At 54.5% G+C, this 22,089-nt stretch overlaps 1 protein-coding gene across 1 annotated transcript; it reads right to left on the bottom strand.

Annotated features, from left to right (window-relative positions):
- Positions 1–4,424: 4,424 nt before the first annotated feature.
- Positions 4,425–22,089, bottom strand: ONECUT2 (one cut homeobox 2). The gene is made up of 2 exons (XM_071418690.1): positions 20,817–22,089; positions 4,425–12,887 (listed from the first exon to the last, which is right to left on the bottom strand). Exons 1-2 carry the CDS (start codon positions 21,964–21,966, stop codon positions 12,601–12,603), a joined length of 1,437 nt encoding a protein of 478 aa, XP_071274791.1. The 5' UTR covers positions 21,967–22,089; the 3' UTR covers positions 4,425–12,600.

Here is a 22,089-nt window from a genome sequence, read left to right as displayed (position 1 = left end):
TACCTGAGCTGTGTGTCTTTGTAAGAGCCCTTCGTGCTGGTGTCTGCAGCTCTCTGCACCTCTGGTGTCAGGCTGGGGTGAGTGACACCCCCTGAAAGGACTGGAGAAGAAGATGAATCAGGGACTTGCCCTGGTGTGGGGTCCCACCTGTTGGATAATTTATTCTGTTCCCTGTTAGCGGTCTCTGGGCAGCTCCTTGCTGATGTTGCTAATTAAGTGCTGGATTGATTATTTTCTAGAGCAGGGATTGGAGATGCTGGATACTTAAGCTGATCCATTAGTGAGCTCTTGTGACTGGGTTGTGATGGGAGAGAGCGGGATGCAAACCCAGCACAGTGGAAGGTGGGAACTGTGGAGGAGAGCAGTGGTGGTGGTTCTGTTCTTCTGGAATCTCAGTCCAGGCTTTGCTGGGTTACTTTTGAGTGGGGATTGGCTGTGTGAGCCTGGCAGAACTTTGGCAATGTCATATTTGAATCCAGAGCAATCTCTGACATTGTGGAAGCACTTTTCCTTCCCTCCCTCTTTCTGAAGGGCTCATTCTTCACTGCTTTCCTGCTTGGCTGTGGTGTTTTTGTGTTTCCAGGAGCAAATTCCCGAGGATGTATGGGCTGTGCTGTGTCTCTCGTGCTCTGTGGAAGTACTTGTGTCCACAGCACATCCTGGGTGAGGGATTTAGTTGTCAATCAGCATTTCAAGCCTTCAGGAGCAGGTTCTACTTCTGCCTGCAGAGGATAGGGATTTGCAAATTTGGGCCAGGTCTAAAACCTGCCTTTTGTCTTCCTGCTAAATTTGTGCTCAGCAGTTAAGTGCCAGGAAGAGGTTATTTAATTTGAGTCCATTGGCCTGGCTGACAAGCATCCTTCCCATGACTCTGGAGATGGATTGTCTGTCCAGAGAGGGATCATCTCCACACACACCGCCTTTGATCCCTGGGCTCAGAGGCTGCTCTGGTGACACCTGAGCCCCAAAGGCCAGCAGAGCACCAGGCCACAAGGTGGGGAGGGAAGGAGGAATTGCTGCTTCCCACCAGAGCTGTGCAGAGCAGGTTTGGAGCACTGCCCTGGTGGGAGCTGTCCCTGCCCCTGGGATGTCTTCAAGCTCTATTCCCGCCAGCCTGGGGTGCTGTGAGTCACTGGAGGTGCTGCGGTGTGCCATGGCTCACAGGGCAGGCAAAGGGATGCAGATCTGGAGCCTGGCAGTTCCTGGAATGACGCAGAGGGAATTCAGAGGCTGCAGTCTCCTGTCATCTTGAAGGATGATCCATAACGTGTGAACATCACCCACAGTTGAGGCCTAATTGCGTTTCTCCAGCGAGCAGGGGCATTTCCAAGGAAGCTTAAACGAGCACTTAAGGGATAATGCTGGGAGCACTCGGGGGGGCTCTGTGCCCAGGCTGGGCTCCTCACAGCCAGCTCCCCACTGCTTCTATCCCAGAGTTATTGGGCTCCTCACAGCCAGCTCCCCACTGCTTCTATCCTGCAGTTATTGTGCTCCTCACAGCCAGCTCCCCAGCGCTTCTATCCTGCAGTTATTGGGCTCCTCACAGCCAGCTCCCCACTGCTTCTATCCTGCAGTTATTGGGCTCCTCACAGCCAGCTCCCCACTGCTTCTATCCTGCAGTTATTGGGCTCCTCACAGCCAGCTCCCCACTGCTTCTATCCTGCAGTTATTGGGCTCCTCACAGCCAGCTCCCCAGCGCTTCTATCCTGCAGTTATTTGGCTCCTCACAGCCAGCTCCCCACTGCTTCTATCCTGCAGTTATTGGGCTCCTCACAGCCAGCTCCCCAGCGCTTCTATCCTGCAGTTATTGGGCTCCTCACAGCCAGCTCCCCAGCGCTTCTCTCCTGCAGTTATTGGGCTCCTCACAGCCAGCTCCCCACTGCTTCTATCCTGCAGTTATTGGGCTCCTCACAGCCAGCTCCCCAGCGCTTCTATCCCGCAGTTATTGGGCTCCTCACAGCCAGCTCCCCACTGCTTCTATCCTGCAGTTATTGTGCTCCTCACAGCCAGCTCCCCAGCGCTTCTATCCTGCAGTTATTGGGCTCCTCACAGCCAGCTCCCCAGCGCTTCTCTCCTGCAGTTATTGGGCTCCTCACAGCCAGCTCCCCACTGCTTCTATCCCAGAGTTATTGTGCTCCTCACAGCCAGCTCCCCAGCGCTTCTATCCCAGAGTTATTGGGCTCCTCACAGCCAGCTCCCCAGCGCTTCTATCCTGCAGTTATTGGGCTCCTCACAGCCAGCTCCCCAGTGCTTCTATCCCAGAGTTATTGTGCTCCTCACAGCCAGCTCCCCACTGCTTCTATCCTGCAGTTATTGGGCTCCTCACAGCCAGCTCCCCAGCGCTTCTATCCTGCAGTTACTGGGCCATTACGGTTCTCTCTTACTGCCCTGGAGTTCTTGTGCTGTCAGGCAGGAGGGGAGGGAGGTGTAACATGACCCAAAGTGGTCTTGTATGTTTTAATCTGCTGGTTTAATATCTTCTGGCTTCCTGCCGTGATCCCTTTCTGAGCTGGACCCTGGAGTTGCTCCTGGAGGTTTGCTGTGTGCAGAGGCTGAAGGCAGGTTCCAGTGGTGCAGCTTGTGGCGGGCAGAGCTGGCCTTGGCTTGTTCTCTCTGTGCGTGGGCATTGGTGACAGATGTTCCCGCCTGATGATCCCACTGTGGTATCCTGCCACGCTGCCTATTCCAAGGTGGTATTTTTGTCCCGGTTGTTTTCCTTCGGCACCTCCATCCCACGAGTGCTGAAAATCAGTGGCATTGCAAAAGCTCCTGCTGTTTTCCTCCAAAAGAAACCCACTTGCCTCACCCTGACTTGCTGTTGGAGTGCAGTTTTCCCTGCAGGCTGCTTGCCGGGCTGTTTCCCGAGGGAATTCCCGCAGGGTTTCAAGTGCTGCGGAGTGTTGGGATCAGAAGAGCTGCCAGCACTTCATCTGCAGCCGGGAGGGAGCCGTGCTGTGCTCAGGGCGGGTCCCACATGGCAGCTCATTACTGCCGAGTTCATCCTGACAGATGCCCTGCCCGAGGAGCAGGAGGACGGAGCGGTGTCTGCTCCCGAGGGGGATTTACAGCCCTTTATCCTGGGGTAGCTGTGATTCCTGGCAGGGTTAGGAAACAGTGAGCTGAGGAATGAGCTCCATGGGTCCAGAGCTGGCCCTGGAGCCGAGCTCAGGGGCACAGCCTGGCACTGGGAAAAGCTGATGCTGATGCAGCATCCCAGCCCGGCTGCGATCCTCCCACACACCCAGCTCATCCTTCAGCTTAATGAAATGGTCCCATTTCCCTCTTCCAGCTGTGCCCACTGCTAAGTGCCTGGAAAATGCATCCCCGGGGGAACAATCCTGCCGTGGCTGCATTAGTCTCGGTGTCACCACTCTCGCCTCTTTGCTGTTAAAGGGTTTTTACCCTTCCTGTGCCTGGTGGCACTGCCTCTGCAGCCCGCCCCAGCAGAGGGAGAAGGAAAGGAGGCTGCAAGAGCCACGTCCTGGGCTCTGTCACACAAAGTGCTGAGGAGGCAGCTCTGCCTTTATCTGCGCCCGTGGCCACTCAGCAAAGTGAAATGAAGCAGTGTAAATTTAATTAATGGCAGAATCGGGCTCGGTGTCGAGAGAGGGACACAAAGAGAATGAGCATGAAAACAAATTTTTCAGTGAGTTTATTAACCCCAAGGTTAGACGTTGGTGCCAAGGTTAGATCCCAGCCAATAAACCCCAAGGCAGGGCCTTGTCACTGCTCTGGGGCTGGGACATGGTGCTAGGGGGGCTCTGGGGCCCCCCATGCGTTCCCCGGGCTGACCCTGCTCCAGGTGGTCAGAGGAGTGAGTTAGGGCAAGAAAGGGCTGGTTTTGCTTGGTTTTTAAAGACACAAATACAACAAAGTGCTTTTCTTGTGCACTTTGTTTTGCTTTTTTCCGAGGAAATGAAACAAGATTTGTCCACAGCTAGGGTAAGTGACTGACTGACTGACTGACTGAATGAATGAAGGAAAACCTGCTACATCCTCCTTGCCATGGAATTGCAGCTCCAGGAACCTCCTGCCTCCTCCCATAGAGCTGCTTCAGGGAAAGAAAGTGCAAAAACTAACATAATTTTACAGTAATTACATTGCATCACAGAATTCCATGACTTACACAAACACAAAGTGGTTTCTCCTGCAATATCACAGCCACACAGGCTGTGCTGGTGGGAGAAGGTGCCAGATCCTTTTCCAAGTGCTGTTGCTCGCGCTTGGCCAGGCCCCTGGTCCCAGGTGGCATTTTTGGGATGTGGTCCGACCCTGGGGCCTGTGGTCAGCTCTCCTCAGCCCTGAGAGCTGTAGCAGCCAGAGCCCCCCTTGGCTCCACTGCACCCCTTGCTGTGGGATGGGCTTGTGGTGGAAAAAACCCTGGGGAAAAATCAGGAACTTTTGATCGCACAAGGAAGCAAAAGCATTGTTTTCCTCCTTTATTGAACTTTGGCAAATAATATGTGTGTGTGGGTTTTACATCAATAGCTATAAATAAAACTTTGAAAGCAATGTAATACTTGTCATTGAGATAAAGGACATCTATTGGCACAAATCAGTGAGTAAAAACCCTTTAATGATAAAATAACATTCACTCTTTAGCTACTTTATTTGTCTGAAAAACTCAGCTTACACTCAGTTCAACATACCACCTTCCACAAAGTTAAAAAATGACATAAAATGACATAATAAAATAGACCTTAAATTTCATAATACAAGTACCTTGGCAAATTCCAGCCAGCTGGAGCAGCTCGTGGCAGCCCCGCCGTGCCCTTGCCATGGCCTCCCATACCCCTGGTGGCCTCTGGGCTGAGGAGTGCAGGTGTACTCGGCCTGGGTCACAACAACTGCGTGTCGGTGAGGAGTGGTGGCATCTGCCAGCAGGGCTCTGCCCAACATCCCGCTCTGCTTATGGCGGAACAACGTGGAAAGTTCTGGAAGATGAACCACTGTTACAATCATCAACTGTCTTACAAAAACCCCTGTTTAAAGTTCTTGTGTCTGTTACTGTCTTTGGCAGAGAAATCAGGAAAGAAAATAACCCGGCTATATTACACAGCTTCCATTATTATCACAACCTACCGAGTAAGGCCAAATGAAAAGGTCTCCTTGCACTAATGAGAGCACATCTCTAAAATACCCTTAATGACAGACCATATCAGCACTCAGAGGCTTCCTCAGCAGACTGCCACTGCCCCTGCCCAGGCCTGCTTTCCCACGCAGAGTGCGGGGCATGGAGCAGTTGGTTTGGCTTTATGTCCAGCACGGCCTGAGAGCAGGGCACGTCGGGCTCCGAAGCTGGGCCCGGAGAGAAAACACAACCCATCCTTAAACAGGGGGCTCAAGTGTGAATCTGGACAAATCAAAGGGGGATAAAGCACGGCCACCAGCCTGGCCCAGGGCAGGGCGTGGGCAAGGGGCTGCTGGAGTCAGGGCTGCCTGCGGGGGCAGCAGCAGCAGCACAGGACACAGCTGGAGTGCTCGGATGGACTCGGGCCAGGTGGCACGGCTGGGACAGCACTGCCGAGCCCAGGCTCTGTGCCCTGCCCCTGCTGGCACAACAGCTGCGATGGCTGGGCTGGGCAGCAGCAGGTGAGGGGCAGGGTGGTCCCTGCTGTGCCCAGGGCCTGCCATAAAGCCAAAGGAACTCCCGACCCTGGGAAAAACGCGCGGCAGCCTCCGAGAGGAGCGGGGCATGTATTGCCAGGGGACTGAGGGAATCGAATCGAAGCTGCCAGCTGGCCAGACTTCTCCCCAGATGGCAATTTCATTGGAATTGAATTTGGGTCTGTTTAGCACAGGGACAGACCAGAGCTGATCTGGACCCCGAGCAGTGCTGAGCTGCGCGGGGCGAACCCGGGCGTGATTTCAGAGCGTAAATGCAAACACAACTGCGCCACGACTGCGAACAGCTAACAGGCTCCATGCATAAATAAACACCACCAAGCCAAAGAGCTCGTCCCAAACCCAAAGGAAGAAGTTGCCATTAAGAACCACGATGCATCACACTGCTAAGGGTTTGCCTCATGCATAAACATGGGAGCGCTGATTGGCAGTTGCTAATTATAATACTACACCGTCACACAGGACAATCAGCTCTTCAGACCAAGTAGCACAAATGTAGAAAATAATTTTTTTCCTCTTTTTTTTTCTTTTTTTTTTTTTTTCCAACAGAGCAAATGAACACAGATTGTTTCTTCAGCAAAATATGAAACTGTAAACTTTGGGCTCATTCTGCAACTTTTCCCCGATCCATAATAACAAAAAAAACCCAATGGGAAGAAAGACCGACGTACATTTTTAAGCGCACCTTCTCCGTCTAGTACAAAAGCACAACCTAAAACATATAAAGCTTCTTCTTCTGTTTTTTTTTTCTTTTAAATCACAGTTACCAAAAAGAAACAGTGAATAATTTATTACATACGCTATAATAACATTACGCTAAACAGCTATTCTCTATGAGGTATATCTGAGAAAATTCGGTAAGGGATTGCACGGTCTGCGTTGCCAACATGCCCAGTTCGTAATAAAGCTTTGGAACCATGGAGAAAGAGAGATCAGGGACAGGGAGGAGGAGGAGGAGGAGGAGGAGGAGGAGGAGAGCCTTTGGTATTATCAGGAGTCTGTTCTTTGCAGGGCTGCATTGCAAAGCACCACAGTACAAAAGCCCACCAGGAACGATTCGGCGGCCCAGTCGAAGCTGAGGTATTCACAGGAAGAATAAAAAAAAGCACAGAGAGGTCTAGACTGGCAAAATCGTTGCTTTGGTTCAAGCAAGGCACTCGTCCCGTGGTAACATCACTCTTTGCAAGTGAAGCAGGAGTCGGGGGGGCCGCGGGGACCCTGCCAGCTCTGGGGACTGTCTGTGTCCGAGGGCACAGGGACAACCGGCTACCCCCGCCCAGAAGGCATCCTGAGAATTATTATAGCTTTGTATTGAAGGAACACAGAGACAGAGGGAAAAGCACACTTGTCAAGTCCTACCGTTTCCAACACAGACTTAAACCCCCAAAGAAGCACAAAATAAAAGGCAGCACGTAATTGAAGCGGAGCGTTTGTGTGGAGCTGTCGGTAACTCTGTGACTCCAAGGGCACGGCCCAGGCGATTCCTCAGGGAATCCTCAGGATTCCTCCTGCCCGGGCCCTGCAGCAGCTGTGCCAGCCTGGGCTGGGGCTCGGGGCAGGAGCAGTGCCCAGGGCTGGGCTCGGCTCCTCGGAGCATTGCTTCAGCCCATAAACAGCACGGAACAGGCTCAAACCCAAGTGCCAAAGGGCACCGCTCATTTCCCAACCAAACAACCAAACAGCTTGGAAGTAATCACTCAGGAACGTGATGCTAATGGAGCTTAATGTAGCCTCACTTCATTGCTAACTTGAGAAAAGTAATTAATTGATTTTTATCTGAAAACGGTAATTGTAAACAACAAGCAAAGGTGAGGAGAGGGAGCAGCGCCTGGATGTGTGCACGAACTCCTCCCCTGCCCCGGGCTCTGCGGCCCCACAGCGGCCCTGGGCTCTGCTCGAGCACGAGAATAATAATAATTAGCAACGCTAATTGCTGCTGCAAACACGCCCCATAGCGGCCCGGGCAGCGCCCGCAGATTCCCCGGGGAACGTGCGGGTGGACAAAGCCCGGGATCACCTCCAGCTCCACACAACCCGGCGGGACCTGGGTAGGAACGCTCCACGGCTGCGGACGGCTGTGCTGGCACGAAGGAGAAAGGAACACAGAAAAGGGCATCACCAGAACTGGCAGCTTCCAGGGTAGCGTTTCTTTGGGAATCTGGGCTCTGCTGGACGTTTCTGGGTGTAGGAGAGAACAGTGGGAGTTATCAGAGAGCACAAGCAGAATGCAGACCGCACAGAGAAAGAAATCTTTGGTATCTTTGGTATCATCAACACGATTAAAATTACAAATGGAAAAGTCAGTGAGGTAGCCTCTTTGGTTCTCACTAGAAATAGAAAGGTTTTTTCTGTTTTTTTTTTTTCTTTTTTTCATTTTTTTTCCTTTTTCTTTTTTTTTCCACACACAGAAGTTCATTCTTGGAAGCAGCTAGTTTAAGGGTTTCTCTCTTTTTGCTTGGTATGGATTATTTTCCCCCCAGCTTAAGTTTTAAGAAGCCACAAAGTTCAGGCAAAGTATCCCAGTGTCTTTTTTCCCCCTATTTTTCTGAACGCACAGTTTTAGGTTGAATATTCATTGCTTGTCCTCAAAGTTCACTCTGCTGCTCTTACAGGAGATCAGCTGTAGTGCTTTATAGATAACTCTAATTAAAAAATAAAAACTCTACAAGGGCATCCCCGGGTGACGATGAATAAGTTAAATAAATAAGTTATATTATGAAGGCTTCATGTGCCATACTAAAGGTATGTCACACTTTCTAACAAGGAGGGAAGAGATTAACTTAAATAATTTAAACGTTGATATTTAAACAATTAAAATGAATTAAAAGAGGGAACTTGAACTAGACCTTAAGGGAACCAGTTGTTCCTCCCCTGTGTGACAGAAGCTGGCTGCTCTACAAAGCAGTAGCAGCTCTGAAGTGTATTTACTAACAGGCTTCGCATCCCCGATGCGCTACAATAGTCCTGCAGATAAATAAGCAAAGTTACTCCCAAATGAACTCGCAAATGGCTGAATTAAATAGACACAAATGGCTAAGACCAGAGCCTGACCCCCCATCTACATTCGGGCAAAACTCCAAAAGCTAAACCGAAACACAATGCGATTCAGACTGAACAGAGATCTCAGGACCTGCCCTAAGACTAAATTAAATAAATTACATTATTGATAGATAATATATTGGGTTAAAACCCACAGGTGTCTGGAAAAAAATAAAACCATTTTAAGCTTTGCCTTCTTAAAAATTTTAAACCATAAAAATTCCCTATAATAAATATAAAGGAGGCCAAGTAGAAAGTTTCCCCATCCCATACAAATACTCGGGAATCGTGACAAGCAAGGGAAGCGCTGGCCGTGTCCGAAGCCAGCCCGCTCTGCAGTCCGGGCGATGCCGCGCCTTCCCTGGGGAAAGGAGAGCCCTGCCCTCCCGCGGGCGGAGCGAGCTCTGCCGCCCGAGCGCCTCGCAGCTCTTTGGCTTCAGCTGTAGGTACGAGAGATCCACAGGAAAGCTTTGCAACCCAAGTCAGTGAGCACACTCTGCTCCTGCACGGCACACCCAGCAATAGCCAAGGTTTCTCGAGAGCTGAATTCATCTCGGCTGTGCCCAAGGCTGTGGCTCCAAGTTCCTGCTCCAGAAGATGCTGGGATACTCTCGGTACACACGAGTCTTTGGCAGCACAACAAATAAAGCAACAAGTTACATGACACAGCTCTGTATATTGATCAGCACAGGGCCCGGAGGTGGAACACAGCTGCTGGGGTCTGGTGCGGTGTGGGCAGGACAAACACCTCACCGCAGTCTGGCTGCCACGCTCCTCGTCTCAGGGAGCTGCTACATAAAGGCCTGAGGGAGTGGACAGTGAAATGGAAGACACACAGGGCCAGGAGAGATGCAGGGATAACAAATGCAGCAGGATCTTGGGGTGAAAATGCATTGGGACTTGATAGGCTTGAGGCCCCAGCCCAGAGAAGCCTCGTTTTGTTGCTCCTCTCTAATGCTGCACTTGCACAATTTGGAGAGAATTTCACTGAGGAGAAATCTGTGAGTAATTCAGTGCCTGATCTAAATTCTCTTGTGTTGGGCTATTGGATGAGCTCTGAGCAGGAGGAAAAAGGCCAGGTCTTTGCTCCCAGGCTCTGCCAAAGCTGTGGGCAGCTCCCGCTGGCTCCGGGGAAGGTGGGAGGCAGAGCTGTGGCCGTCTGGATGGCCCTCAGGGGAGTGTCCCTCGGGTGAGATGAGCCTCAGTGGGGTGTCCCACAGCTCAGAGGACGCCTGGGGCTCATTCCCTGTGGGATACACAGCAGGAAGGGGAGCTGAGGAGGGAGCACTGGGGTTTTCACTTGTCCCGTGTCATCCCCTGCCACTGCAGACTGCAGGGGGACACTTCAGCATAGGACAGCTCCCCTGAGGGCAAAGCCGAGCTCAAAATGCACCAGGGGCTGCTCTGATGGACACTCAGGTGGGAATGAAAGTGAAACTTCAGCTGGGCCCTGCTCCACAGCCTGCTGGCTCCAAACTCTGCACTCAAACATCTGGCATTTGGGTGAGAAGCCCTCAGGATACATCCACACAGATTGGGACCATTTTTGGGGCAACTTTATTCCATGTCTGGCTACAAGGATTCTCCAAATCTCCTTGGAATCTGCCAAAGGATCCTTTGATCCCCAGAGCAGGCACATGCTGTCAATTTAGCTGTGAGGATCCTGAACCTGCTTTCCAGAAACTTTTCCTGTCCTGAGCAGACGCAGCTTCTTGATTTTTTTTCTATTTTAATTGGAAAGTGACTGCAGCAGCTGTGTGAAGCAGTTAAAATGAAGCCCATGTTTAAAGGCAGAGAGGAGCAAGACATGCTCCAGCTCTGAGGATAAATTTGGACGTGTCATGATCTGGATCATCACGACCTGGATCAAAGAAGATTACAAGGCTAATATGTCAGCAGCAGCTCCTGAAGTGCCCCAGGAACTGCTGAGTACTACTAGGGTTTGGTTCAGGTGGAGGTTTGGAGCCGGGCTGTGGGGCTGCTCAGCACTCACAGTGACAGAGATGGGAACACACCTATTGCAAGCTTTATCCCTGGGGAGGAGAGAGAAGGGTGGGGGTCACTGGGCCGATGTCGCGTGCAGGAGGGCGGCTGTCCACGGCCCCAGACACACAGGAGACCAACACACACGTCACAGCCAACCCACAAGTGTTTCCTGGAGGGAGGAGATGCACCAGGGCAGTCTCCCAACATCCTGCACTTGGAGTCCATGCAGCTCTCAGAGAGGTGCCATGTGGGGCAGAAAGAGGGAAAACATAAATGAACCCACCCTTCTGGCTGCACAGAGACTCACGAGTGGTTACCTGTCCAGAGATCAGTGGGGTTATGTGCATTAGTTGTGCAAGAGGAGAAACAAACTGAAACACAAGTAGTGAGAATCCTCATCTTTGGTATTGTAGCTGTTGAGGTTTTGGTTGCTCTGTTCCTTGTTCTTTTGAAAAAACTGCATAGGCACAAATTAAAGACAATCTTCAACTTTAAGAGGACTTGAGTTGTCAAATGAAGCAGCAATTGTACTGGCTTTGCTTTGTTCTCATTCTTGCCAACCCTTTCTTTGAGATCTGCTTCCGAAAATGTCCGAGATGTTTGTAGAACACAGTGTGGGGACTCGTTTGCTTCCTGACATGCTTCCTTGTTTTTTTTTTTTTTAAATTTTAATTTTATCTTTCAATGGAATAGTTTGTTGCAGAAGAAGTAGGTGCAGAAAACGTTTCTTTGGTTTCGATTAAGTAGTACATAAAAAAGTCTCAAGTGTCTGTGGCGGAGCACGGCCGCGCAGGCCGGTCAGCAGCCGGCGGCCGCCGCCAGGGCGGCTCCGCTGCGCGGAGCTGGAGAGAGGCCGAGGGGCTCGCAGGCTCCCCCGGCGCCGGCCAACCACCCGCACCAGCGACCACAAGGAGAAATGGCAAGGTATAAACATCTTTGGCTTGCAGAAATCCTGTCTCTTTGGTGTGCTGTGTTCCTGCCGGCTCGGGGAGCTGGCAGGGAAAAGGAACTTAGGGATGCGATAGAGCTAAACGCGGCACATCTGAAACGGTCAGTGGCATCTGAAGGGCTTGTTTCTGTTTCTTTTCCTGCTTGAAAGTACCATAAAATACTGACAAAATGAACAAAAATACACTGAACGCTGAAAAGGTTTCGGTAACAGCCGTTGCCGAGGAGAAACCAGATTCCCAGAAACTAAAAAGGATGTAATAATGTAAATTAATCTACGTCTTCCAAAACATTGTGTTTGCTCCATGAACTGTAGCAGTTCCATCGACCTCCTGAGTGTGCATTAGGTACAAGCACAGAGCTTGTGAGGAACTGCCAGCTGTGCTTGAGGCTCGTGCGGTGTTCCCGGGATGTCAGGCTGCAGCTGGCACAGCCGCCCTGGGCAGCCCAGGGCCGGGCCGTGGCTGCAGCTACCGGCTTTGTGCTTGATACTTTGAGCTCAAGAGAACTGAACTTTGCTGATCCAAGAACAAGCTGATTAAATTAAACTAAAAAACCGACCAAAAAAATCTTAAATCTGATTTTTCCCTAAAACACTTAACAAAAAACCATGCCTGAGTTTAAAAACAGGGTCTTGGGTTTTTAGTATCCGACTTTGTGCTCCGTTGTTGTGTGGCCGCAGGGTGGTGTGGCCAGCACACGGCAGGCGCCGGGCACGGGAGGCTGCCGGGCCGGCAGCGGCTCCTCGGCCACGGAAACCTGGGGCTCAGGAGAAACCTGCCTCAAGAACGACTCCCCTACGTTTCAGACCTGCTTCGCCTGTCCTGAGCATAGTATTGTGTGGAGAGAGGTTAAAGTGGAGCCTGCGCCTGCCAAGACTGAGAGAAGCCGTAGGAACATCCTCGGGACCAGCTGGGCTGGGCTTGGTTGCGGGGGATTGTGCTTTAGTCACCGGAGAGGGGCCGCGCTTCTCTCCGCGCTGTGCCGGCCGTGCCGCGCCCCTCACGCCTTGGTGCAGGTGCTGGGGGCCGAGGAGGAGCCCCCGGAGCTCAGGTCGTCCTGCCACTTCTCCAGGCTGCGCCGGCGCGCGTTCATGAAGAAGTTGCTGACGGTGGTGAGCTCCAGGCCCAGCTGCTGGGAGATGGTGATCTGCATTTCTTTGGAGGGACGCTTGTTCTCCTTGAAGATGGCGAAAAGCGTTCGGCGCTGGAGGTCCGTGAAAACCAGGCGGGATTTCTTCTGGGAGTTGTTCCGCTCTTTGTTGGGCTCTTGCTCTTTGCGTTTGCAGGCTGGGAGGGGGCGGCAGAGACAGAGAGAGAGTGTCAGGGTGGTGCCCACAGAGCCCGCCAGCCACCCCGATGGCAGGCACTGTCACACGGTGCAGGCAATGTCACCAGCTGAGCCAGCACCACGCCGGCACATGGGACTGGAGGGCTGCCAGAGGAATCCAGGGGCTGCATTGCTTCTACATCCCCAATACCTCTCAATAGCCAGGAATAACAGCTGTACGTACACTCCAAAGCAAACCCCAGTCAAAGCTCCAGTAGCAGCATCTTTGTGTGAGCACCAAGGGGAAAAAGCACCGGGGAGCTCCTTGGTGGAGCAGGCAGTGGCTCACCCGGCCCTGCCCTGCTCCTCCCTGCAGCACCCCAGGGCACCGCTCCCATGCCTGTCCCCTTCCCGGGGCATGTCCCGAGGGTGAAGCCAGCCTCAGAGCTCAGGTCACGCAGGGCGGCAGGGCTGGGCCATTGCTGAGCCCTGCTAATGGATCCTAAACCCCATTCGTATTAATAGCTGCTCTGTATTTATTAGCAGAGAGAGAACAGCAAGTGCTGAAACCAATACCGCTGCCGGAGCACACCCACACTTAAAAATAGCCTGCCCAGGCTGCCTGCAGCGGGCACAGAGAGAAAATCCATATGTTGACATGGTTAGGTAATGTGCTGGGACAAAATGAGCCCAGAGAATTGATAAGCGGGCGGGTTTTAAGCAGCCCTGTTAAATAATTCTGCAGGTCTGGAACGTGAAATGAAGCTGGCCCAAAAGTAAAAGTCAGACTGTGGAAATGTCTGTGATTAACCCAGTCAGGGCTGTACCTGTGTGGAGCCTGGCCCAGCCACCGTAGCACTGACTGTCTCCTTCTGTGCAGGGACAGGACCTCACAGCATTTCTGCAGGAAACTGGGCTATTTTCTTGGAGTGCCTGACCCTGACCCCTCCCAGCTGCCAAATTCCAGCTGGGGCTGCAGCAGAGCTGCCTCTGGGAGGGAGGTGAAGGTCAGACCTCGAGGCACAAGAGAAGGCTGTTCCTGAGAGCCGGGCTGAGCGCAGACAGGGGCTGTGGTGAGCGCTCCCAGCACAGCCACGGCGGCAGCGGGAAGCAGCAGGATGCTCCTGGGAGCACCGAGGTGAGCCTGCACCTGGCCCCAGTGGCAGACCCGCCTCTCCGAGGCCATTATCCCAGAGGAGCAGCAGGGGAGGGTTTGGGCTCTCTGACTGCACCCCTGACGCTGCACAGATAACAGCCAGCTGCCTGTCTGAGCTGAAAAAGCAGATGAGAAGCTGGGTTCACTTGGCCACGAGTCCAGAATCCAGGAGGTGATGTCCCTGGTGCTGGGGACATGACGAGCAGCAGCATCTTTGCTGCAGCTCCTAATCGGTTCCGGGACACTGGGACGAGTGGAGTGTTTCCTACCATCACTAATTTATGTCCTGAGATACTCTGCGTTTTACAGTTATTGGTATCTGATAATAAATAATGCAGAGGTATGTGCTTTTTGATGCATTCAGTAAATACTTTCCTTGAACTGTTGAGTTTGCTCTTGAAAAGGCCCCACAAAGGCAAACGCTGCACCTGACGTGCATCTCTCAGCAGAGAAAAATGGGGTGAGCACTCTAATAAAATCAAGTGATTTTCCGGGAAGAAAGAGAAAGGTTTTAACAGCAGAGGGAAGGGAAGAGACCATCTGGATTCTAAGCACAATTTGATTTATTAGCTGTGGTTAAACATGAACATATCTTATGGAAGAAAATGGACAACCAGCAAGAACTGAAAACCATAACTGTGGAAAAAAATATACATAAAAATATAAAAGAAAAGATTTTTCTTCTGCATTGGATTAAAGATGCTCTTCAATAGAAACAACACAGGAACTGCTCAGAACTGGGGTCAGTGCTGCTTCCCTTAGCATGGACCAAAGTGGAGCCCCACAACTTGAAGGGCATTAAGAGGGTGCAGGGACCCAGCGCTGCACTGTGACACCCTGAGTATCATCACACTGAATTTCCCTACTAATAGTCCATCTGCCTGACTTTCTGCAACAATAACTCTGATTTGCTATTTTCCTCCCCATAGGAGAGGAACCTAGCCAGCACAGGCATTCCAAACAGCCAGAAATCCTGAAAAATGCCTAGAAGCTCTGGTGCTCAGCTCAGTCCCACCCTGTGAGCCCTCAGGCATGGGGCAGGGATGCTCCAGAGCCCCCCTCAGCTCCTAGGAGGGAGACAGAGATGAGGACACGAAGGTCACCAGCATCAGAGGGAGGAAGAGGCCCAGGGGGGTCCCAGGGGTGGAGCAGTGCCCAGGCAGCCCCGGGAAAAGCGGGATACGTGCCGGGATACTGGAGACATCACCAACACAGCTCCGGTGCCTCTCTGGCCCTGGGGGCTTTAACCAGCAGCAAAAGCGACTCTGCAGCCACGAAACAAAGAGCAGGGGCTAAGAAGGAGCCAAGCAGAGACCGATGTTCCCTTACTCCAGCAGTATGTCCTCAGTCCCCACTGCTCCTAAGGACAAGCGGTGAATATTGATCCTGCCCGTGTGGCTCGAGTGGGTGCAAAGTCACCCAAACCCAGTTATCTGTCTGATGGAACTAAAACTGCTCCTCTATTCGATTTTGGAGAGGACTCAATGTGAGGGAAATGTAATTACTCTGGTAATACTGAGCACAATGAAATGACCATCAAAACATTTTCTAAAGATTTAAAATGTTTTTCTTTTGCTGTGATTCACTTAAAGCAACCCCTTGTATATGCCTGTTACTACAATCTTTTAAAAACTAGGCCTCAGAAATCAATTTGATTACCTCTCTGAATTAAGTATGCACGAATGAGAGCGATTGAGATCAATACAAATTAGGTTAAGTACTCCGCTGTGTACAAAATCATTATGGAACAAGGAGCAATCAGAATGAAGATGCAAATAATCACATTGTCGGGGTGGGCAGCCAGTGCTGCTCATCCCTGCTGCTGCACGCACACCAAACTCCTAATTTTTGAAACCCTAGGAATGCCCTTGATGGCATTTATCCAGAAGAACAGATTGGATGCGCAGCACAAAGTTAATTCTGTTCTTCCAGGGAAGATCTGCTTCCTCATCCATTGTAATGGTGAGGTGTTCCCTGTTTGGAGGTGCAGGATCCCTGCGATGCTCTGAGAAAGGAGCTCACAGCTGGCTGTTTCCAGCCAGGAAGGTGTTCTCTTGGTACCCCCCTGATTTCTCCCTCTCAACACAGAGGAGAAGGTGTGTGGGAAGCCCTGCAAGGAGAGCTGCTCTGCTCTCCCTTCACCTCCTGCAGCCCAGTGCTGCTTGCCAAAGCTTAATGCCTCGGCACAGGCCCCGTGCTCCCATCCCATTATGAGGGGAAGAGAACTGCTGGAAAATCACCGCTGCTCATAAATATGTTCCCTGCTTACTGAGAGATATTTTGGTCTTGGAGACAATTTGTGTTTTGAGAACCTGCCAGCCTCTATCGCTTGTCTAATAATTCCTCTGAGCAGCATTTACCAGTGGTTTGAGTCCCTTTTTTCACAACGGAGCAGTTTGATTTTATAGCTCAAAACCCCCAAACAACCCCAAAACACTCCAATTTCTTTTTTGATTGCATTTCTCTCTGCCATCAGCGAGTTGTCTGGCTGATGTTATCACCAAACCCATTTGAGATTAGTCTGTTTGGTATGATTTCTGTGTGAAAACCCCTCTATAAATCAGAGAGCCTTTTATGTAAAAGTCTGCAAGATTGATAGAGCTGGATAGAAAATCTTTTACCTTGGAAAAAGAGATGTATTATCTGTCCCGTTGGATATAGTGCTTTCTCTGCATATTCATTGCCCAGGTATGATGGGCTTTTTCCAGAGAAGACAGGAGCCAGGATGGGAGCCTTAAATACAAACAGATTGCTATCAGAAGGAAGGGAGTGTTCTTCTTCGCTGTGTCTAGTGGGGATAAGATGAGAAGCAAAGGGTTTAAAAGACAAAAAGTGAGATTAAGGCCAGTCATTAAGGGTTTTTTTGTACCTGTAAGCCCTGGAAGAGATCGCTTAGGTAAAAAATCCCCCTCTGGAGATCCTGAAGAAAAGGGCAGACTGTCAGGACAAGTGAGGCCTGCAGTCCCTTTCAGCCCTGGCTTCCCCCTGCACTCCATTCTCTGCACACCTGCAGAGCCCATGTGCACTCTGAAGGCAGCTCCAGGGGAGCTGCTCTGATGAGCAGGCGGCTGCTTTAGTGCTCCGAGGCTCGGCACAGCCGCGCTGGGGACTGCAGGAAGCTTGTCATCTCCCTGTAATGGCTAATTGGGGGGGAAGGAAAAGCTCCTGCAGCTGCTGGATGGCAGCAACATCCAGGACAAGGATCTGTGAATAACACCAGGGAGGAGCACCAAGGATGAGCACCCAGGGCCACGGCGCAGAGCAAAAACGCTCCTAACAGAGGGTGGGTGCGAAGAACTGACACCAGCGACTGGGAAATAATCTTGCTGGCAAAAATGTTCTCCCCTCGCCACAAATAAATTGTGGCAATTTTCAGCCAGAGAGGAATTGGGATATTTAGGTTCAAACAGTGATGGGCAAGAGATACAGGGGAAAAAAAAGAGATGCTGGGGGAAAACTCTTCTAAGGAAAACAGCTTCAGAACGAGTAACACTTGATGACCAATTAATTGTTTCTTTTAAAAAGCAGGGGAGAAAATACAGAAATGCATTTAAGCCAAAATGTACTCAGAATGAACTTCATCAAATAATCAAGAAACTGATAAAACTCATTTGCTTTGCAAAAACAGGATTCAGATTTCTGTGTGGCAGAAACGCCTTCAGAAATGATGTGGAACAAAGAGCTGGGGCAGGGGATGATTTCGGAAAGTTGGTACATGAGAAATACAATTTATCAGCCAGCACCACAATTTACCGCATGGATTGTTCAAACACAACCACTAATCTATAGCTGAAGAGAGCACCAATATTTCAAGCCACCAAGCACCTTTCAAAGAACCTTTACATACCTGTATATTTAGTTCAACGCTAAGAAATAGCTTTATAAATAGGTAACCTGCCTGATACAGATGTTATCATGCCTTAACGTTTAGCTGGGGATGCAGACAACAAAATAATCTCCAAATCCAGGGAAGAAACATTTGGTAGGGCACAAAGAGGCAGAGGATGGGTGGGCAAGTGTGCGCAGCCCACTGCTCACTGCGAGACCCCTCTCCTTGGCTGGGGCACCTGGGGGTGCAGGCTCAGCCCCGGGATGTGGCACTGCCGCCGCCCGCTCCTGGTACCGCCACCCACGGCTCGCCGGGCGACTCCGCGGCCCCGTCTCGCTCCCGCTCCCCTCCCTCCCTCCGGCCCTGCTCTCGCCCCTCTCCGCCGCTCTCCGTGGTACTGACAGCGCAGAGCACGGAGCGGGGATCGGGCAGCTCTGCGCTAATGAACCGCGGATGGTGTTTCGGTACAGAAGTGTTTCATCACCAATAAGGCACCGCAGAAGGTAAAGAGGCGGCGGAGCGCTCTGCTGACCCCGCAGAAGTTTAGGGCTTGTGCGTTCCCGGAACCTCCCCGCGAGGGAGGGAGCAGGGAGGGTCCCGAGGGCGGCCCCGCTGTCCCGGTGCAGCCGCAGCCAGGCACGGGCACGGGGAGCCCGGTGGGGCCGGTGCCCGCGGAGCTGCCCTGCACAGAACCCCCAGCGCCGCCCCGACAGAGGACTCCGACAGACCCCCGAGGAAAGACAACAAGCACAGAAATAATAACATTACACTGCATTACGTTAGGATAGGATAGACAACACTATATATCTTCTATAATAAGAAAAAATACTGATCGCATTGCTACTGTTCCCACAGGAGAGGGGGATTTCCCTCCAAGGACGGCAGATTTGCACCCCACTTGGGGTGGGTAGCTGGTGGGTATTTTTTGTTTTTAAAAACCTGAAATACTTGTGGCTTTTTCCCCATGCTCAGAGGGATTTAAGCAAGTGAGCGAAGGGGGAGAAGGAAGCACTGAGGCGATGGGGCCGCATATTCACACGTGGTAATAAAAGGAAATTAAAATAATCGATTTCCTGAAGGGAAAGGTAATTTGCAAAGGTCTTTCCCGCTCCATGGGGAGTCCATGGCCACTTAGCACCTGAGCTCTCTCCAAACTTTACTCCTGGATGCAGAGGCATTCAGGGGACCTGGTAAAGCAGAGACCCAGAATTATACAGGCATAACTCTGCATGCAGCTGTGATTCCTGATTTTCTGCTCTATATGCAGGGCTCCACGGGGAACCCCCACCCGGGACCAGTGCTGGGAAGGAAAAGCACCAGCCACGTTACTGGAAATGAGCCGGCTCAGGTTCCAGATCAATGAAAACTGGGTCCACGCGTTGATGCTCCTGTTGCCAGCATTAATGCTCTTTTAATCTTCTAAACATTATCTGCATCGATTTCCCTCTCGATACACGTTTGTTTGTGAAGGCGACATCGCCGCGTGCTCGGCAAAAAACCCGAACCCCTTGTGTCCCTCCGAGGCCCCTGTCGGACCCCGGCACCTTCCTTTGGCTGCAAGCACAGAAGAGCCGGATGCCCGCGGGTGCTGGAAGGGACAGACGAGTTTGCAGTCGGCGTTAGAGCCGAGCAGGGCACCAGCGTCTCTCTCCCGAGCCGGGACTGCCCCGCACCTCAGGAAAGCCCGAGCACTCTCCACGGGGGTTCTGGAGACCCCAGGCCGCGGGTGTTTAACCCGCAGCACCTCTGGTTAGAGGTCGGCCAGGGATTAGGGCCATCAATCATCCGTGGCCCCTGTTCGCCCTGCTCCGCCGCATCCCAGCCTCTCCGGCAGCTGCCCCTCGTGAGGGAAATCCCTGTGCCCATTTCCCCACCGCAGAGACCCCCGGGGCCCCTCAGACCCCTCCGGCTGTGCCGGCAAGGCGGGCAGCCCTGGGAACAGCCCGCTGTGTACCTGCCCACTGGGAAACGCTCTGCCCTCGTCGGGATCAATTGAACTAAAAGAAGGGCGGACTCGCTGGCACAAATATCCCGGGATTTTCGTCGCTGTCAGAGCAGAGCGCCCCGGCCCCTGGCCCCCACCCCATGCTGCGGTTTGTCCCACGCGTCTCTGCCCGTGCCACAGTCCCCCGCGTCCTTCTTCACCCACGTCCACGGCATCGTGGTTTCCGGGGGGCGGGAAGGCAGCCCCGGCCGTGCTCCACGGCAGGGCCCGGTCCGCACCCTCGCGGGACCGGCCGGGGGGCCACCACCGGGCACGCACCGCGCCGCGGTCGCGCCCCGCACGGCCTCAGGGCAGGGACAGCTCTCGCTGGGTCTGTGCCGCTCACCTCGGCTGCGGGCGCTGCCGGGGGCGGTGCGGGGGCCGGTACCGGGGGTCGGTACCGGGGGTCGCTGCCCGCGCCCCCCCCCGCGGCCCCCGCAGAACAATGGGGGCTGCGGCGCTCCGCGACCGCGCCAGGGGGCGCCCGCGCGGCCTCCGCGGACAATGCGGCCGGGCCGGGGCCGCGGGGGCTGCGCGGGGTCCGGCCCCCGCCCGCTCCCACCGGCCCCGCCTGTCCCGGGACGCGGAGCCCTCGCCCGGCCCCCCCGGTGCGCCCGGCAGCGCCGGCAGCCGCAGGAGGGATGCTCACGGAGAGCGCGGTGCGGTGCGGAGTGCGCACCTTCAGCACCCGGCCCTGGAGAGCAGCCCCGGCCCCGCCACCCGGCGGTGGCAGCGGAGCGCGCCCCTCCGCCGCCCCCGAGCCCCTCACCGCCCCGCCGGACACAGCCGGGGTGCGCGGTGCTGCGGGAGGCGGGGACCGGCTAGCTCCGCACAGCCCCGCGGTTCACGGCGGAGCGGGGAAGCGGCCGGGCCGGGCCGGGCCGGGCCGGCGGAGGACGCACTGCGGGGCCGGCCGGCCGCTCGGCGCTGCGCTCCGAGGGTCGCGCTGCGCTCCCCGCCTGGCACTGGCTTGCACCTACCTGCTAGGCGCAGGGCAGACATCCTCTGGAACTCCGGCTCCTGCAGCCACTTCCACATCCTGCGGAACGTCTCCCGGCCGGACTTGAGTTTACTCCAAGGCTTGGGGTTCCGCAGCAAGTCCGAGAGGGTCCCCTGGGAGCGGCACAGCACTCGTTGGGCGAAGATGGCCTGCGGGATGCTGTAGCGCTTCAGCTCCGCCGTGATCCTTTGTGCCACCTCCTTGGTGTTGATCTCCTCCAGCTGCCCCGCGCCGCTCCCCTGCGGGCCGGCGGCGGGGGGCGGCCGCTCCCGGCCGGCGGGCAGCGCGGGGCCGTGCGGCGGCGGCGGCCCGGGGGGCGCGGGGTGGTGCGCGCCGTTCAGGGGCGGCAGCATGGCCGGGGGCGTCCCCAGCCCCCGGGGCAGGTGCTGCTCCCCCCGCGCCAGCATCGCCGCGTGCGCCTCGAAGTTGGGGCTCAGCATCTTGTCGTGGCCAGGCGGCCCGTAGCCGTGCAGGCCCTGCTGGGAGCCAGGGAGCGGGCCCAGCCCGTTGCCCAGCGGCGAGAGGCTCTGCCCCACGGCCGGCACCTCCTTGTAGGGCCCGTAGAGGCTGTTGACGGCCGGCAGCCCGCGCTCGTCCCGCATGAGCGCGAAGCCGCCGCCGGCGCTGCCCGGCAGGCGCTGGTGGTGGTGGTGGTGGTGGGCGTGCGGGTGGGCATGCGGGTGGTGGAACTTGTCGGAGACGGCGGAGATGGGCGGCAGGGGCTGGAGCGGCGTCAGCGTGGTGTAGGTGCCGCTCATGCCCATGCCGGGCGGCGAGGCCTCGCAGGGCACGCTCATGGCGTGGTGCAGCGGGATGGAGAGCTCGGGCCGGTACTCGGCGGCGCCGTCCAGCAGCGAGGCCATGCTGGGCACCATGGCGGGCCGGGCGGCGGGGGGCAGCTCCTGGTGCGGCGGCGGCGGCGGCGGCGGCGGCGGCGGCGGGGGGGGCGGCACCCGGAGCGGCCCCGCGCTGCGGCCGCCGTGGTGAGGGCTGGGGCTGCCCATCATCTCTGGTTCGTGCCCCGCCGCCCCGTGCAGGCTGCCCAGCGGCTCCATCGCCAGCTCGGGGTTCATGGCGCACGCACCCGGTTCCCCGCCCAGGCACCGCCGGCCGCCGCGCCCGCTCCTCATCCGCTCATCGGGGAGGCGGCCGCCGCGGCCCGGGGCCGCCCGCCCCGCGGGCAGCGGCGGCTCAGCCGGGCCCGCCGCGCCGGCCCCGCGCCATGTCCTCGCCTCGCCGCCGCCGCCGCCGTC

Source organism: Agelaius tricolor, unplaced genomic scaffold (assembly GCF_023055355.1).
Source record: "Agelaius tricolor isolate 1412-34295 unplaced genomic scaffold, bAgeTri1.0.p SCAF_89, whole genome shotgun sequence".
In the NCBI taxonomy this organism is placed as follows: domain Eukaryota; kingdom Metazoa; phylum Chordata; class Aves; order Passeriformes; family Icteridae; genus Agelaius; species Agelaius tricolor.
This window is presented reverse-complemented; position numbering and strand designations above follow the sequence as displayed.